Source organism: Cebus imitator, unplaced genomic scaffold (assembly GCF_001604975.1).
Source record: "Cebus imitator isolate Cc_AM_T3 unplaced genomic scaffold, Cebus_imitator-1.0 Scaffold349, whole genome shotgun sequence".
In the NCBI taxonomy this organism is placed as follows: domain Eukaryota; kingdom Metazoa; phylum Chordata; class Mammalia; order Primates; family Cebidae; genus Cebus; species Cebus imitator.
The window spans coordinates 1262063-1282435 of record NW_016107664.1 but is presented as its reverse complement, the minus strand read 5'-3'; the positions used below and the strand labels follow the sequence as shown (position 1 = coordinate 1282435).

The 20373-nt window shown below is 38.1% G+C and overlaps 1 protein-coding gene and 1 pseudogene across 1 annotated transcript in view; one reads left to right on the top strand and one right to left on the bottom strand.

Annotated features, from left to right (window-relative positions):
- SUGCT (succinyl-CoA:glutarate-CoA transferase) overlaps positions 1 to 20373 on the bottom strand; it is a 681636-nt gene that overhangs the window by 571153 nt on the left and 90110 nt on the right. Inside the window, exon 6 of the mRNA XM_017506146.1 lies at positions 10994 to 11137. Coding sequence (XP_017361635.1) covers positions 10994 to 11137 — 144 coding nt within the window. The remainder of the gene's footprint in view (positions 1 to 10993; positions 11138 to 20373) is intronic.
- Positions 15771 to 19856, top strand: LOC108287616 (annotated as a pseudogene).

The window sequence follows — 20373 nt, the reverse complement described above, 5'->3', positions numbered from 1 at the left end:
CAGTCAGTCACACCCACCTTTTATCAGTTTGTAGAACATGTCAAGCTTTCTCCTGCTTCAGGTCTTTGCATTTACTGTTTGGTCTATCTGGAACTATCTTGACTTGGCTAGTCCTGTGGCAGGCTCCTTCTCATCCCCTGGATTTTAATTCCTTAAAGTAGTCTTTCCTACCCAGCCTAACACAAGTGCCCCTGTTATCTTTAGCAAACTGTGTTCCCTAATGTACATTTATTACTAACTACTTGTTTGTTGTCTATATCCCCAACCACAATAAAAGTTCCACGGGGCAAGAAACTTGCTGGCTTATCTATCATTCATTTTAGACTCTGGCATGTAATAGATGAGGAGCAGGGATGAATGGATAGATTCTATTTGTACAAATGCAACTTAATCTCTTAATTCCTAAGTGAATATCAATATGTAAAAAGAATTAGATCAGAACAATACCCTTGGAGGTGAAAATATATTTAGCATATGGGATTTATATTACAATATAAAAAGTAAATTAAAGCATTTTAGAAGAATTTCTGTGACAAGGGTATAAACTAGTTACCTTTTAAATATTATTCATCTAGAAAATGAAATCAACCATAATATTAGACTGCTGAGCACTCCAGTTAATTAACGTCTGATTATCATTGCTGGTATATAATGACTCTAGGCTACAAACCAATTATAAACATTAAAAATTTACCACCATTGTACCTCATACCCATTCTTTGGAGAACTAATTTTCCTAGAATTAAACCTCAGCCACAATGCTTGATCCAAGTTGTTTACTTATCATTTAGCTACAATGATGGCATAACAGCTGGAACCAAAGAGACATAATCCAGTCTACAGACATGGTCCATAAATTACGATGGGTAGTCACCACTGATTAGCCAATACACAAGGACATGATTGCAACATCTTATTCTAAACAAAATTCCCACCCCCTGCCAAAAAAAATAAATAAATAAATAAATAATTCCCTGAGCTGAGAAAATACAAAGATAAAGGTGAAATTAATTAACTTAGTAACAAAAACAAATTGTTCTAACTCTGAAAGTAGACAATATAGGTGATTCCAATATCATTAAAATCCATCAAATTCATGATTCTACTAGGTTCTACAAAGACAAAAATCTAAATTCAGGAAATAACATGTTAACATCAATAGATCTTTCCATTTCTATTTCTTTCATGTCTTGATCTTAATTATTTTTTGATTGCTTTAGAACATTGGAAACCTCCAAAGCGTTTTGAAGTGTCTAATAAAAAAATAAAATAACATCACCATAAATATGTCTCCCCATTTTATTGTTTTTTCCTTTAGGAGATTCTCCTACTAGTAATTACCAGTTATTACAAGTTGAAAGACCTGGCTTTCCTCATATGCAGTTCATATGATATAAAAATATGCAATGCCCATGACTATAACTAATGACTTCAGTTATACAAAACCAGACCATGTTCCCAATTCACTTACATTTCACTCAATTTTCCTCAGAAAGACAACAAACCATATTTTGTATTGAAGTAAATTTGCATTTAACCTAACCAATAGCATAACAGTAACATAAAATGATAAGAGTATTAAAAATTCTTTAGTTTTCTTTGGAAGTAATCTGATTTTTCCTTTTTTGGTTTGTCTTTAACTTCCTAATTACTCATCTTAATAACAGATCTTTTATTTTCAATTTTTTTAATTGATGATGTTTTATTTAACTGAAAAATAAAATTATAAATATTGAGAGTACACATCATATTTTTATCTATGTATATACTGTGAAATAATTGAATCATGCTAGTTAACATACACATCACCTCTTTTTTTTTTTTTTTTTTTTTTTTTTTTTGAGATGGAGTCTTGCTCTGTCATCAAGGCTGGAGTCTAGTGGTGCCATCTCAGCTCACTGTAACCACTGTCTCCCGGGTTCTAGCAATTCTCCTGCCTCAGCCTCCGAAGTAGCTGGGATTACAGGTGCCTGTGACCACGCCCGGCTAATTTTTGTATTTTTAGTAGAGACGGGGTTTCCCCAGGTTGGCCAGGCTGGTTTCGAACTTCCGACCTCAAGTGATCCATCTGCCTCGACCTCCAAAAGTACTGGGATTACAGGCATGAGCCACCACAGCTGTCCTTCATCACCTCATATGCTTGTGTTTTAATGGTAAGAACATTTAAGATCTAGTCTCTTAAGAAATATATAGTATACATTATTATTAGCTACAGTCACCTTCCTGTACAATACGATCTCCAGAACTCATTCATCCCATCTAACTGAAACTTTGCACTCTTTGACCATCATCTCTTGCTGCCTTCACCTCCAATCCCCAATCCCTGGCAACCACACCATTCTATTCTTTGCTTCTATGAGTTCAACTTTTTCAGATTCCACATATATGCAAAACAATGTGACATTTTTCTTTCTGTGCCTGACTTTGGTCCTGCAGGTTCATATGTCTTATTGCAGATGACAGGATTTTCTTCATTTTTAAGGCTAAACTATATTACATTGAGTATATATAACACATTTCTTTATCTTTTGATCTGATGATTTACATTTAGACTGATTCCAATGCTGCAGCAAACATGGGAATGCATATATATTTTCAACATACTGGTTTCCCCCCCTTTGATATATTCCCAGAAGTGGGATTATTAGATTATATGGTAGTTCTACTTTTAATTCTTTTGAGGAATTCCCATACTGCTTTCCATAATGTCTATACTAATTTACATTCCCACCAACATCATATAAGGGTTCCCTTACACAATATTGGGGTTCTACATCCTCACCAACATTTGTTATCATCTGCCTTGCTGATAATAGCAATTCTAACAAGTTTGCAGTTATATCTCATTGTGATTTTAATCTGCATTTCCCTGGTAACTAATGATGTTGAACATTTTTTCAGATACTTGTTGGCCACTTGTATGTCTTGTTTTAAGAAATGTCTGGCCGGGTGCTGTGGCTCATGCCTGCAAACCTAGCATTTTGGGAAGCTGAGGCAGGTGGGTCACCTGAGGTCAGGAGTTCAAGACCAGCCTGGTCAACATTGTGGAACTCCATCTCTACTAAAAATACTAAAAAATTAGCTGGGCATGGTGGCCCACCCCTGTAATCCCAGCTACTTGGGAGGCTGAGGCAGGAGAATCTCTTGAACCTGGGAGGCAGAGTTTGCAGTGAGCTGAGATGGTACCACTGCACTCCAGACTGGGTAACAGAGTGAAACTCCGTCTCAAAAAAGAAAAGAAAGCCAGGCACAGTAGCTCACACCTGTAATCCCAGCACTTTGGGAGGCCAAGGAGGGAAGATCATGAGGTCAAGAGTTTGAGACCAGCCTGACCAAGATGGTGAAACCCTACCTCTACTAAAAATACAAAAATTAGCCAGGCATGGTGGCACATGCCTGTAGTCCCAGCTACTTGGGAGGCTGAGGCAAGACAATCACTTGAATTGGGAGGCAGAAGTTGAAGTAAGCCAAGATTGTGCCACTGCACTCCAGCCTGGATGACAGAGCAAGGCTCCGGAAAGAAGAAATAGAAAGAGAGAGAAAGAGAGAGAGAGAGAGAGAGAGAAAAGAAGAGAAGAAAAGAAAAAGAAAAGTCTATTCAGGTCGTTTGCCCAATTTTTAATGGGGTTTTTTTCCTTGCTATTGAATTGCTTGAGTTCCTTATAAATTTTGGATAAAAATCCCTTATCAGATGTATGCTTTGCAAAAATTTTCTCCCACTCTGTACAGTAAGTTGTTTCTTCACTTTGTTGTTTCCTTCGCTGTTCAGAAGCTGTTTAGTGTGATGCAATCTCATTTGTCTAGTTTTGCTTGTACTGCCTGTGCTTTTTTCGCTCATATCCAAATATCTTCACCAAAAAAAAAGTCAAGAAGTTTTTTCCTGTTTTATTCTCGTAGTCTAACAGTTTAGATCTTATGTTTCAGTCTCTAAACCATATTATTTATTTATTTACATTTAGAGACCCTACATTTAGGGTCTCGCTCTGTTGCCCAGGCTGGAGTTCGGTGGCATGCTCAAAATTCAACGTAACCTCTAATTCCTGGGCTCAAGCAATTCTCCTACCTCAGCCTCCCAAGTAGCTGGGATTGCAGGTGCTCACCACCATGGCCAGATAATTTTTGTATTTTTTTGTACAGACAGGGTCTCACTATATTGGCCAGGCTGATCCCAAACTCCTGACCTCAGGTGATACTCCTGCATGCTGGGATTACAGGCCACTGCACTGGCCCTTTTAATCCATTTTAAATTGATTTTTGTATATAGTGTAAGATAAGGTTCCAATCTCATTCTTCTGCATCTGAATATTCAGTTTGTTTGTTTGTTTGTTTCTGAGATAGAGTCTCACTCTGTCACCCAGGCTGGAATGCAGTGGCGCAATCTTGGCTCACTGCAACCACAACCTCCCAGGTTCAAACGATTCTTGTGCCTCAGCCTCCTGAGTAGCTGGGACTACAGGCACATGCCACCATACCAGCTAATTTTTTTTAATTTTTAGTAGAGATGGAGTTTCACTACATCAGCCAGGCTGGTCTCAAACTTCTGACCTCAAATGATTCGCCCACCTTAGCCTCCCAAAGTGCTGGGATTACATGCATGAGTCACTGTGCCTGGTCAGTCAATTGATCTTTGACAGAGATGCCACAACACACAATAAGTAAAGGACAGTCTCTCCAATAAATGGTATTGGTAAAACTGAATATTCAGGGCAGGTTCAGTGGCTCACACCTGTAATCCCAGCATTCTTGAGGTCAGGAGTTCAAAAATAGCCTAGCCAGCATGGTGAAACCACATGTCTACTAAAAATACAAAAAAAGGCTGGGCTTGGTGGTTGATGCCTATAATCCCAGCTACTCAGGAGGCTGACGCAGGATAATTGTTTAAACCTGGGAGCAGAGGTTGCAGTGAGTGAGATTGTGCCGCTAAACTGGACAGCCTGGGTGAGAGAGTGAGACCCTATCTCCAAAAAACAAAAACAAAAACAAACAAAAAAAAAATCAATTGACTGTAACTGTGTGTATTTATTTCTGGGCTTTCTATGCTGTTACTTTGGTCTACATGTCTGTCCTTATGCCAATACTATGCTGTTTTGATTACAATAGCTTTATAGTATATTTTGAAACCAAGAAGTATGATGCCTCCAGTTTTGTGTTTTTTACCTGAGACCGCTTTGGGTTCATTAACAGAATGAAGGATAAAAATTATACAATCGTCTCAGTGAATACAGAAAAAGCATTTAGCAATATTCAACATCTTCTCATGATAAAAACTTTCAATAAATTAGGTATAAAGGGATATACCTCAACACAATAAAGGCTATATATCACAAGCCCACAGCTAGTATCATACCCAACTTTCTGCTATAATCTTCTATTTTTCCTTCTCCCTCAAAGGAAGAAAAAAACAAAACTCCCTTTGAGGAGTTCTCCCAATTTCCTTAGTCATAGTCTGAGCTGCCTCTCTACTTTTCCGTCCTATACTCATACTTCAACTCAATTTCAGCGTTCAGCTCTACTTTCTTCCTGGATATACAACTGTCTTTCCTCACAGATTTGCACATTCATGGGCTTTTCTCAAGGTAATTCTTCTAGAGCTGACCTATCAATTAGGCACAGTAGGCACAATGCTTAAGGCCCACAATACTTCAGGGGCACACAAAAATGTTTCCATTTACATTTCATTTAAAATTAGGGGAAAAAGTATAATAACAATAAATGCAGAATAATGAATTATATTCATCTTTATACCAATGCAGTTATAGAATATAATTTTTAATATTTGTATGAAGGAAAGGACCCACAAAGGCCAAAGTTGCCAGGGCCCACAGAAGTCATAATGGGCTCCTTCTTTTAAGTCAGCTCAGTCTCAGATCTCTCCCGACTCAAAACTGGTCCATGCTAACCTCACAGGCAAGACCCACATCAGAAGTAACAATATGGGTACTCATCAAAACCTGATTAAAAGTGGTGGTTACGTAACTCACTAAACTTACTAAAATCACTAAGTTGTAATTTTTATATGCAATATACACCTCAATAAAATTGTTTTAAAAAAAGATACAGTTTTTTTTTTAAAGCAGAAACACTGGTATATCTAAGGACACAAAACAATGAATTTTAGATAACTATACTTTTTTGAGAGTCAAAAGTTTATCAATCAAAATGATAAGAATTAAAACTGTATCTTCTCGAATATGTTCATATATTATAATATGACCAATGTACATATGTGAGTAAAGGATGGTGACATCAAAAGTGACAAAATATTCTATATGTGAAAATAATTATAGTGCTAAAAAACTAACTCATTGTAGTAGTAATTAAGGGAGCCTGGTTACAATTAAGTAAAGGAAGGATATTAAAACTTCCAAAAGATATTTCTATAAGCCACAACAGAAGAACAGAGCAACAGAATAAGTAGAACCACATCCAAACCCACTTCCTTGTTATTTACCAATATCATCTAAAGAACACGGTTTAAATGCTGATGTTAGTTGTCTTGACTGGACAAATTTAAATCATATTCAGACTTAAAAAAAAATCAAAAGAATTTTTGACAAGGGTTAAAAGTTTATAGCCCTAAAACTATAAAAAAATTTGGTGCCCACTACAAACCACATCCTGGCAATTGTCATGTCTCTACAATGAACTACTTGAAATGGTTTTGTTGTGACTGAGGCAATCATTTCTGAGTTAATAATCAGCTACTATTCAAATCGAGTGTAATTTGTCTTTCTTACACTAGATCACTTTTAAGAAGACTATAACAATTTCATTTTTAGCCACAAACATTGAATGTTATAATTATTCACTTGTCATTCTATGTAATATAACCAAAATGAGTAGAAAAGGGTGTTTTTTACTACTGCATGAAATTGTATCCATTTTCCAGGCAGCTAGAATTAAGTTTAAATGTTACCTGCTTAAGGCAAGTGAACATTTATATTTTAAAAAATAATATTTTTTAATTTAAAAAAAGGTGAAGTTTCCTGTTATGCTTTTTTGAAAAGTATCTAGAAATAGCACTCCTTATTTACATAAAGCAGATTTTAATCATGTTGTGTTTGGTTTTTGGATCTAGACTCTATAAGCGTTATCTTAAATTGAAAGGCAAATTGAAGTCAGTCAAGGTTTATCTATTAGGAAAAGTTATAATAATTCTGATAAAATTATGTTATTAGCCAACTTTTTAATCTCAGCACATTACTAACACTGAAGTATTTTTTTCAATAACCTAGTAAAATTAATGCTTGTCATCAGCAAAATACTTTCTAATTTACAAAGTATTTTCCACATCCTTTCTAATTTACAAAGTATTTTTCACATCCTTTAATGCATTACATCCTAAAAACAACCCTATATATTAGGGTAGTAAATACTTGTGGATGCTTCCCCAACATCCATTTTCCTCTCTTCTTGCCAAAAAATAACCATGCCATTCTTTGGAGGAACTACCTGTCCCCCAGTTTCAGCCATACAGTCTGGGTAGAGTTTACCTGATCTTTAGTAACAGGGATTACTTAAGCTGCTCAGTGTATTTTATCTTTCAGGCCCCATTTATCACTTTAGGAATGGTCATTTAAACAGTGAAATTATGGTCATGTTTTCTGGGACTTCTAGGAAAGGGAACTTCCTTTTTCTCTCATAGGAACTACTGTAAGATTATGAAACTTTCTGGAATAAGATGGTGTAAGAATCTAAGATCCGGCTGGATGCAGTGGCTCACATCTGTAATACCAGCATGTTGGGAGGCCAAGGCAGGAAGATCCCTTAAGGCCAAGAGTTCGAGACTAGCCTGGGCAACATAGTCAGACCTCCCCCATCACCAAAAAGAAAATATAAAAATTAGCCAAGCATAATGCTATATGCCTGTAGTCCCAGCTATTAGGGAGGCTGAGGAAGAAGGATTGTTTGAGCCCAGGAGTCTGAGGTTGCAGTGAGCTATCATCACACCACGGAATTCCAACCTGGGCAACAGCATGAGAAGCAAAATATAAGATCTGAAACCAAAACTGTTACAACCTTAGTTCCACATATGGAAGGATAGAAAAAGGAGATGGAGAAGGAAGAAGGCCGAGAGCATAGAGGAGAAATGAAAACAAGAAAGAAAAGAAAGATGAGAGAGAAAAGAGGAGAAAAGATATCCCCAGGCTAGACAAGGGCACATGAGAAGAAACAGAGGCCAGAGACAAGGAATAAGGCAGAGGCAAAAAGATAGAGTAAAACAGAGCTAAGGATGCAGTAGATCCAGAGAGTGAAAAAGTTCTTACCATGCATTGCCTTGCATGTCAGGTAAGCTGTAGAATAAATTATCTTTTACAACTGCCTTTTGAAGTTCTCTAACCACTACTCACAGCCCAGAAGCTATTCTGAACAGGGCAGCTGTAGCAAGTATATAAAGAGACATATTCTTTGCCTTAAAAGACCATCACCTAACAGAATTTATGGACAAAGAAAAAGAACTCCTGCTGGGCACAGTGGCTCTGGCCAGGCGCAGTGGCTCATGCCTGTAATCCCAGCACTTTGGGAGGCCGAGGCAGGTGGATCACTCGAGGTCAGGAGTTCGAGACCAGCCTAGCCAACATGGTGAAACCCTGTCTCTACCAAAATATACCAAAAAAATTAACCAGATGTTTTGGCACATGCCTGTAGTCCTAGCTACTTGGGAGTCTGAGGCAGAAGAATCACTTGAACCTGGGAGGCAGAGGTTGCAGTGAGCTGAGATCGTGCCACTACACTCCAGCCTGGGCAACAGAGTAAGACCCTATCTAAAAAAAAAAAAAAAAAAGACGGATAGATAGTTAATGAGACTTAAATATACTAATATTTTGGCAATCTGAGTTAACTGTAGTACAACAGGCCAAATCACTGTTACTGTGTTTGCCGAAAACAAATCATCTCATCATTAGCTGTTTATCGAGTACTTATCCTAATTCTAATGGTTTACTACCTTTTCTCATCTTCCCTGGCAAACCTAAAGGTTACGAGACATTCCCATTGGTAATAGTATTTCTCACATTGATCTCAAAAGATTGGAAAAGCTAAACTTTAACAAAGGCTGGGCTGGGCATTAAGGATATCATGGTAAGCCAAAACACTGTCCCAGCAGTCATAGAACTTACAGTCTCAGGGAGAAACATGGACAATAAAAATAGACATACACATGCACACACACACACACCAAAAAGGATTGACTATATAGCTGTGTGTATATGCATGAGTTTGCACTCATTGTGCCTTCACTTTGAAGCAACCCTGCCGGTGATTCCACCTTCCCCACCCTTACTCCCAGGGAAACACACGCCTTCACATGGTGAACCACTAGTTAGATGCTAGAACTGAATTAAACTCTACAACACTCATTTAAACAATACAATACTCTTTATAAATTATAGTAAAGCAGTATAAGTAAAAATCAGGAGATCTAAGTAGGGTCCCAGCTCCAGGACCTGTTACATAATCTGTGAGTCCTGGTGTAAATACAAAACTGTAGGGCCTCCTATTAAAGTTATTAACAAATTCCACACAGTGACAGCAAAACATTTAACTAAGCCCAGGGCCACCTGGGACTGCACAGGTCACACGCCCATGAAACCTTCATGGCTTCCGTACCTATTGGGTGTGCAACTTTTATTCAGTTGCTTACCCTACTTCAGGTTCCTTACAGCTTAAAATTTAGGGAAGAAAAGACTTTCTGCACCTTCCTATAACTAACATCTATAGTTCTCTACTAAGGAGTGAGACTATTCATTTGAAAAGAGCTCTTTTACCTTTTTTATAGAAACATTAAAATTCTGACTGAGACTCAAAGCTCCTATTATATAAAAACCCATATGTAATATTTCATTTTCAACCATATTGATGTTTTTTATTTCTATACACCTCCTTAATTTTGCCTAAGAGGAAAAAATGTCCAAAGCTGTGTTCCAAGTTTACTATTTTCCCATGTATGCCTTTTAAATCTGAAATTCCCAACTGGGGTCTCTATGTCTAGAAAGTAGTTTTTCCCACAGTAAAATGTCTCCTTGCACAAATCAGATATTTTCTTTTTCTATCACAGAAAAATTATCTATTCAGAATCAACTTCCACATATGGTACAGCATCTGGGTCTGATCCAGTGAAAAGGCAAAATGTCATTTTGACAGTGAGTTAACCCTTTTATTCCCTCAGTTAAGTATTTAGCACAACATAACTGATAACTATGGAAACCAGGAATTCTTAATCTGGGGCCTATGGACAGATTTCTGGGAGTTAATGAACTCGAGTAAAAAAAAAAATTATATCTTTATTTTCATCAACCTCTAACTAAACTCTAGCACTTTCTTCCATTATAAATGTAGGTGACAAACCATAGCAGTACCTATGACTTGATCACAAATAAATATTATACATATCTTTGTATCATATTACTACAGATATCGTGAAATACCATTTATGCTCAATACAACTTCAAAATTGTAATAGTGTTATACCCACTATTAGATATTGTGATTTAATGTGTTAGTAAAAATTATATGTATTTTTATAATGCAAAACTGATTTTTCCATTGAATATATTTCAATATAACTGGCTTCCTTTGCAATCCTAAGTACCTCATGTTACGTGTTCAAAAACACAATTGCAGGGAAAGGTCCAGGCTTCACCAGACTACCAAAGGGATCCATGACACATAAAAGGTGAAGAAACAAGTCAAAAGAAGTTGTAGAGCACATGCGAAGCAACTATATCTCTAGTCTCACAAGACGCAACAGACACATTCTAGTAAAAACAGCCTGGAAAATTTGAGTTCAACAACGATGTCGACATTATAACAAAATCTTCATAGTCCGCATATTTTAATATGAAATCAAGTACATCAAAGCAAAGCAGTTTTTGTTGTTGTTGTGTTGGTTTTTGTATTGTTTTTATACATGTAACCAGAGAATTTGATCTGAAAAGGTATAACCCAGACACAGTTTTTATAACATTATCTGAAATGTTATTTGGATTGTTACCTGGGATGACAGTAGGTTGCAATCAATGAACAGTCCTTTCCCAGTTTTGTATTTTTGTATCAATCCAGCCATAATAGCTCCATATGCGTATAAGCCTGTGGCAAGATCAGTCATGGCTACTCCTGGGCGAACCGGCTCTCCATCCTGATTTGAAGGTTGGGTTTAAAAAGAAGAAATAATTAAAAATTAAAAGAATCATATGATTTCTCAAATCTTCTAATGTGAAATAGAAAAAAAAAGAATTGTCTATGAACTGTGCAGACACATACACACAAAAACAAGCTAATAAATTGCCATTGTGAATATCTGTTCATAATAGGAAAATATTTATATTTATTATATACTTCTCAGTGTATTTCTCTCCCTAACCCCTACTAATCAAACTAAACCAAAGTAAAAATAAAAGATTTTTTAGAAACCAATCTGATGTTTCAAATATTTTAAATTCCTTCTTGATATATTTTATCTTGTTTATACTAAAAAAAAAATAATTAGTTGAATTTAAATGAGTTAATTTGCTGGGGAGAAAGTTAAAACAGTGTTTTTCTCCTATTGGGTGAGAGACACTCTCACCAAAAAAAAAAAAAAAAAAAAAAAAAAAAAAAAAAAAAGGGTTATAAAATCTGGTCTAACCTCCTTATAAGCATGCCAATAGCTGGCAAAAAATACTAATGGGCTTAATAATTTTAAAAAAGACTACTTATCCATAAAAAGATTTTGCTGACTGCACGTGAATTAGGATTACTCTGATAAACAAACTGTGAATCTACAGGTTTATGGGACGTGGAACACGGGGCACAGAGCATGAGCTTTGCAACTACCTGGGTATAAAATGGAGATGTTTCACAGCCTATAACACTCCCTGCTAGTAACTCAAATATTTCATTAAGGACCTCATCTACTGCTTTGCACTGCAGAGTTTTATCTGTTACAGTAAGAAAGGAGCCAGGGGCCTCTCTCAATGTCCCGGACCTGTCTCTGCTTTTCCTGAGCTTTTTGATTGCTTATATTCTTGAAATTATAATGAAAGCTAAATATTGATCAACATCTCCACTTCATGTCAGTCTGATTTGACAATCCAATTCTTGGCCCATGTGTAAAGATGTCAGGATAGTACTTGACACAAAACAAAAATCACCTATCAAAATTATCATCAACATTATTATTAGTTATTGATATATCAGATAGTTTTTACTTGTCACTACCTTTCATTCTGCTAAGACTTGAATTGCACAAAATAAATAAAAAACTCACATTTCACATTTCACCTGGTTGACACATTCATTCAATCACCTCCTTATTAATTAATTCCAGCTTCTGTTGAATCATTTTCAAAAGTTAATTTGTCCTATTTTGTAGCCCATCATAAGCCATGTTAATTGTTTTCCAAAAGTACTAAATAATGTTTAAAGCCAGTAACTGAGACTATATAGTGGCTAAACTTATTTTTCCCTGCTTTTCAATACAATTTCAAGGACGATATTGCCATGAAACTTGGGAATGTCTGGCAGCCTTCTATTATTATTGCCAAAAGTTGTAATGTAATGCCTTAAACCAATACATTTAAAATTAAATTTGTCATTAGAATTTAAGATTAAATTAAAAGTGAGAGACAAGTTCAAAGTTACATTCACCCTTGAACAACAACGTTCTGAACTGCATGGATCCACTTATACGTGGATTTTTTTCAATAAAAGTTACCCTAAAGTCCTGCCACAGTGCCTCACACCTATAATCTCAGCACTTTGGAAGGCCGAGGTAGGTGGATCACCTGAGGTCAGGAATTTGAGATCAACCTGGCCAACATGGTGAAACCCCATCTCCACTAATAATACAAAAATTAGCCAGGTGTGGTATATACATGTACCTATATTCCCAGCTACTCACAAGGCTAAGACAGGAGAATTGCTTGAACCAGGAGGCAGAGGCTCCAGTGAGCTGAGATAGCACCACTGCCCTCCAGCATGGATAACAGAGCCAGACTCCATCTCAAAAAAAAAAACAAAAAACTACCTTATGACCTAGCAATTCCACAACTGGGTAAATATCCAAGAAAGAAGAAAATCAATAATGAAGAGATATATGCACTCCCATTTTTATTGCAGCACTATTGACAACAGTGGAAATATGGAGTCAACTTAAGTGTCCATCACTGGTTGAATGGATAAAGAAATGTGTCCAGCTACAGTGGCTCATGCCTATAAATCCAAACACTTTGGAGGCCACGCAGGAGGATCACTTGAGGCTGCGAGTTCAAGACCACCCTGGGTGACATAGTAAGATCCTGTCTCTACCAAAAAATATAAAATTTAGCTGGGCATGGTGATACACACCTATAGTACCAGCCACTTGGGAGTCTGAGGTGGAAAGACCACTTGAGTGCAGGAGTTCCAGGCTCTGCAGTGAGCTATGATCATGCCACTGCACTCCAATCTGGGCAAAAGACTGAGACCCTGTTTCAAAAACAACTGCAATGTGACATATATTATATTATATTATATTATATTATATTATATTATGTATTATATAACAGAATATTATTCAGCCATAAAAAATTAGCTGGACAATAAATCAATTCCTGTCATTTATAACAACATGAATGTAACCAGAGGACATTTATGTTAAGTGAAAGAAGCCAAGCACAGACACACAGACATCACATATTCTGACTCATGCATGGGAGCTAACAGAGCAGATCTCATAAAGATAGAGAGTAGACTCATGGTTACTAGAGGCTGGGAAGGGTAAGGGGAGGAGAAATGAAGACAGGTGGATTAGTGGGCACAAATATACACTTAGATGGAAGAAATAAGAATTGTTTTTCAATAGATCAGTAGGGTGACCATAGCTAACATCAAAAGGCTGTACATTTCAAATAGTTAGCAGGGAATAATTTGAATGTTCCTAGAATAAAGAAATGGTAAATATTTAAGGTGATGGGTATATCAACAGCCTTGATCTGATTATACTAATGTTTGGAATTATCACATGAACCCTGAAAACATGTTCATCTATTATGTATTAATTTTTAAAAAGCTAAAAAAAATAAAAACAACTTTCTTAACCTAATAAAGGGCATCTATTTAAAATCACAACCCAGATCATACTTAAAGGTGAAGGACTGAATGTTTTCCCCAAAAATCAAGAACAAGATAAGAGGCCAGGCCCAATGGTTCATTCCTGTAATCCCACACTTTGGGAGACTGAGGGGGGGATCCCTTAAGCCCAGGAGTTGGAGTCCTGACTGCACAACATAGTGAGACCCTCAACTATTTATTTTAAAAAAGAAAAAAAATTTAAACTAATATTTTTAAATAGAATAAGACAAGGACATCCACTCTCACCACTTCAATTCAACATTACAGTGGAGGTTTTAGCCAGTGCAGTTAAGGTACAAAAAGAAATAAAACGAATGTAGATTGCAAAGAAAGAAGTAAAACTGTCTCAATTTGCAGATGACCCAGTCTTACACATCAAAAGTCCTAAGGAATCCACTAAAAAACTTATAGAACTAGTAATCGAGTTAGGCAAGATTGCAAGATAAAAGCCAATATACAAACATCAGCTGTATTCTACACAGTAGCAATAAACAAAAAATGAAATTTAAAAAAAAAATTTAATTTGTAACTGAATCAAAAAGAATAAAATACTTAGAAATGAATTTAACAAAAGAAGTACAAACTTATACTCTTAAAATAATAAAATACTGTTGAAAGAAATTAAGACAAAAATAAACCAAAAGACATCTCACAGTCATGAAGCATAAGACTTAATATTGATAATATGGCAATGCTTCCCAAACTCCTCTGCATGTTCAAGGCAATTCTACCTACTAAAATCCTAGATGCCTTTTCTGCAGAAATAAAATCTGATTCTAAAAATTCATGTGGAGATACCATAGACAGAGAATAGCCAAAAGACAAAGTTAGAGGACTCATAACTTCTGATTTCAAAACTTACTACCAATCTATTGTAATAAAGGCAGCTTAGTACTAGTGTAAGGCAAACATATAAACAATAAAAATTATCACGTTTACATCCCACTACTTTTTGACAAGTACGCCAACATGATTCAATTGAAAGAATCTTTACCAAAAAAATGGTAAAAATAATGAAATTGGATCCCCTCCTTGTAGTACATACAAAAATTGACTCACAATGGACCAAAAATCTAAACATAAGAGCTACAACTATATAACAGAAGAAAATATAGGAGTAACTCTTTACAATCCTGGATTTGGCAATGATTTCTTTGATATGACACCACACGTACTAGCAACAAAAGAAAAAATAGATAAATGAGACATAATTGAAATTAAAAATGTGTTTCAAAGGACACCACCAAGAAAGTGAAAGGACAATCCAAAAAATAAGAGAAAGTTTTGAAAATCATGTATTTGATAAGAAATTTGTACAGAATTTTCTTTTTTTAGAGAAAGGGTCTTGCTCTGTCACCCAAGCTGAAATGCAATGGTGTAGTCTGGGTTCACTGCAACCTCCACCTCCTGGGCTCATGCAAACCGGCCACCTCCACTTCCGGTGTAGCTGGGACCACAGGCGCACACCACCACTCCCAGCTAATTTTTGTAGAGACAGTGTCTCACCATGTTGCCCAGTCTGGTTTTGAACTCCTGAGCTCAAATGATCTACTGGCCTGACCCTCCCAAAGTGCTGGGATTAAAGGCGTAAGCGATTGCACCCAGCCCAGAATTTTTAAAGAACATTTACAAAGGGACGGCGCGGGGCGAGGGGGCGGGGGGGAAGGCTCCTCCCGCAAATGGCAGCCTCTGGTACCAGGGTCGCTCAGTCCATACTCCACCTCGCCAGGACTTCTTACAGCTATCGCCAGTAGTCTGCCACGTCCTCCTTCGGGGGGCCTGGGCAGCGGCTCCGTACATTTTTGGCTGGGGGTCGCTTTTCGCACGCCCAGCATGCACAGGAGTTCCAGAGGCCACGGCGTGTCCGTGCCCTCCGCCCGCTTCGTGTCTCTGTCTTTCTCAGGGGGGGTACATCGGCGGCTATGGCTGCGTCCTAGCCGCATCCGACGAGCTGCTGGCGGGCAACGAGAAGCTCACCATGCAGAACCTCAACGACCGCCTTGGTCTCCTACCTGGAAAACGTACGCGCCCTGGAGGCAGCCAACAGCAAGCTGGAAGTGAAGATTCGCGACTGGTACCAGAAGCAGGGGCACAGGCCCTCCCGCTACTACAGCGATTACTACAATACCATCCAGGACCTGCGGGACAAGATTCTTGGTGCCACCATTGAGAACTCCAGGACTGTCCTGCAGATCGACAACACCCATCTGGCTGCAGATGACTTCCGAACCAAGTTGGCGACAGAGCAGGCTTTGCACATGAACATGGAGGTCCACATCAATGGCCAGCGCAGGGTGCTGGATGAGCTGACCCTACCCAGGACCGACCTGGAGATGCAGATCAAAGGACTGAAGGAAGAGCTGGCCTAGCTGAAGAACAGCCATGAGGAGGAAATCAGTGCACTGAGGGGCCAAGTGGGAGGCCAGGTCACTGTGGAGGTGGATTCGGCTCCAGGCACCGATCTTGCCAAGATCCTGAGTGACATGCAAGCCAATATAAGGTCATGGCCGAGCTGAACCGGAAGGATGCTGAAGCCTGGTTCACCAGCTGGAGTGAAGAATTGAACTGGGAGGTTGCTGGCCACACGGAGCATCTCCAGATGAGCAGGACCAAGGTCACTGACCTACGGTGCACCCTCTAGGGTCTTGAGATTGAGCTGCAGTCGCAGCTGAGCATGAAAGCCACCTTGGAAGGCCCACTGGCAGAAACAGAGGGGTGCTTTGGAGCCCAGTTGGCACACATTCAGGCACTGATCAGCAAGTGGTACTGAAGCCCAGCTGGGCGATAAATATGGGCAAAGGATCTCAATAAACATTTCTCCAAAGAAAATATACAAATGGTCACTAAACACATGTAAAGATGCTTAACATCATTAGCCATCAGAGAAATGCAAATGAAAACCACGATGAGTTAACAGCTCAACAATAAAAAGACAACTAATCCAATTTTTTAAACGGGCAGGTCAGGCGCAGTGGCTCACATCTGTAATACCAGCACTTCGGTAGGCCAAAGCCAGAGGATTTCTTGAGACCAACCAGGACTTAGTCCTTGTCTCTACGATAAATAAAAAAATTAGCCAGACATGGTGGTGCACGCCTGTGGTCCCAGCTACTAGGGACGCTGAGGTGGGAGGATTGCTTGAACCCAGTAGGTGGATGTTGCAGTGAGTTAAGTAAGATTCCACCACAACCCTCCAGCCTGGGTAACAGAGTGAGACTCTGTCTCAAAAAATAATAATAAAATAAAAAATAAAAAAATAAAGTTAAATGGGCAGAGATTTTAAAGACACATTTCTCCAAAGAACATAGATACAAATGGCCAATGGGCACACGAAAAGATACCATCATCATTAGCTGTCAGATAAATGTAAATTAAAACCACAATGAAATACCACTTCATACTCACATGGATGACTATCATAAAAAAGAGACAATAACAAGTTTTAGCAAGGATGTGAAGAACTGGAGCCATCATGCATGTCAGTGGGCTGTGAAATGTGGTAGCCACTGTGATAAACAGTTTGGCAGTTCCTCAAAAAGTTTAGAAATATAGAGTTACCATATGACCTAGAAATTTTACTACTAGGTATATACCCAAGAAAATGAAAGCATAGGCCAGGCACAGTGGCTCATCCCTGTAATCCCAGCACTTTGGGAGGCTGAGGCAGGCAGATCATGAGGTCAGGAATTCAAGACCAGTCTGGCTAATATGGTGAAACCCATCTCCACTAAAAACTCAAAAATTAGCCGGGCATGGTGGTGCACCCCGGTAATCCCAACTACTCAGGAGGCTGAGGCTTGAACCTGGGAGGTAGAGGTTGCAGTGGCCTGAGATTGCGCCACTGCACTCCAGCCTGGGGGACAGAGCAAGACTCTAGCTCAGGAAAAAAAAAAAAAGTAAAAGAAAACAAAAGCATATGTCCTCACAAAAAGCTTAGACACACATTTTTATAGTACATTATTCATAATAGCCTAAGAACAGAAGTAACCCAAATGTCCATCAAATGATAACAGATAAATAAAGTGTGGACTAGCCATACAGTGGGATATTTTAGGCAACAAAAAAGAAATGAAATACACGGAAGCACTTTAACAAATACTACACTAATTGAGAGAACGCAGTCACAAAAGACTGCATATTATATAATTCCATTTATGTGAACTGTCCAGAGCAGACAAATCCATAGAGACAGAAAGTAGATCAGCCAGAGGCTGGGAGGAGGCAGGAATAGGGAGTGACCACAAATAGGTAAGAGTTTTCTTTATGGGGTGAGGAAAATGTTCTAAAATTGACCATGGTAAGGTTACAAAACCTGTGAAGTATACTAAGTATACTGAAAACCATTGAATGTACACTTTAAATGGGTAAGTTGTATAGTATATGAATTACATCTCCATAAAGCTGTTATATTTTTAAACTCCATAATCCTGATGATTAAATGAAGCAGAAAAAAATTAAGTTTAAAAAAAAAAACTCTTTAAACGCCTGATTAAAATCATGTATTTAGCAGAAATTCTAGAAGTTTCATTTCATTCAAGCCCGTTGGGTAACAATAACTAAAGAAGGTGTACCTTTCATTCCCCAGTACAATTCAGAGGTGGCTATGTTTATACTGTGAAAATCTCTTATAAATATATTCCTGTCATTGAAAAGTTGTCAGAATGCCAGAGAAATAACAAAGTGAAAATAGATTACAATTTAGTTAGTAGGAATCCCCACAGAGAACCACACTGTGGCTGTGAAGTGACTAAGTATTCCCAGTTACAATAAGACAAAATCAGAGTAGGGGCTGTGTATTTACCAGGTACAACTCCCTTCCACATCTGGAATTCCAGAGAGCCCTGCTGCAAGGACAGTACAAAACAATGTCTCCTTTCTTAACTCTGGGATGAATGGGGTGGTATTGTCTCTTTATCACGGGTAAAGGAATTCATTACTCAAAATCTTTAGTAAAAATACATTTTAAAAAATGGGTAATTAAGAAACCTTGCAGCACTGTTTACAATAGCAAAGACCTGGAACCAACCCAAATGCCCATCGACCATAGACTGGATAGGGAAAATGTGGCACATATACACCATGGAATATTATGCAGCCATCAAAAACGATGAGTTTGGGTCCTTTGTGGGGACATGGATGAACCTGGAAACCATCATTCTCAGCAAGCTGACAGAGGAGCAGAAGATCAAACACTGCATGTTCTCCCTCATAGGCGGGTGTTGAACAATGAGAACACATGGACACAGGGAGGGGAGCACTACACACTGGGGTCAGTTGGGGGGAAATAGGGGAGGGACGGTGCGGGGTGGGGAGCTGGGGGGAGATAGCAAGGGGAGAAATGCCAGATGTAGGTGATGGGGAGGAAGGCAGCAAATCACACTGCCACGTGTGTACCTATGCAACAATTTTGCATGTTCTTCACATGTACCCCAAAACCTAAAATGCAATAAAATAAATAAATGGGGGGAAAAAAAAGAAACCTTGTTAATCAATATACCTGAGAATCTCATCATAATTTATTAGAAGTGGACTTAAACTCATATATAGACTTCAAAATATCAAATAATATTTTATTAAATTATAGTTCTAGAAACTGATAGTACAATTTTTATTTTTTTCATGTTCACTTAGAAATTGCTTTAAATTTATTTAGCTCTTTTAATGAAATAATGTAACCCTTTGTCAGAGAGATTTATGATAATTTTGCTGTAAAAGTAGCAGATACGCTTGTCATGGATAAAGACAAGAAAGGGAAGAGTCTCTAGTTAACACTTAAGACATACAATTATAGTGGGAGAACAAAGTATTAAATAAAAATATTAAAAGTCTTTTGATTATTCACTTTCCATAAGTATTCATGTCTTTCTCCATTCTCACTGTTCCCAATGTTATTTTCTTTCTTTTTTTAATTTTTTAATTTTATTTTTTTTGAGATGGAGTCTAACTCTGTGCAGTGGAGCAATCTTGGCTCACTGCAAACTCTGCCTCCCAGGTTCAAGTGATTCTTCTGCCTCAGCCTCCCGAGTAGCTGGGACTATAGGCACACACTACCACACCCGGCTAATTTTTGTATTTTTAGTAGAGACGGAGTTTCGCCATGTTGGCCAGGCAGGTCCTAAACTCCTGACCTCGTGATCTACCCACCCTGGCCTCCCAAAGTGCTGGGATTATAGGCATGAGCCACCATGCCTGGCCCCCAATGTTATTTTCTTATACTCTGTCATCCCCCATTCATTCATGTGTTCAAAAATTCGCTAAAATTAAAAGCTGACCATTAGCAGA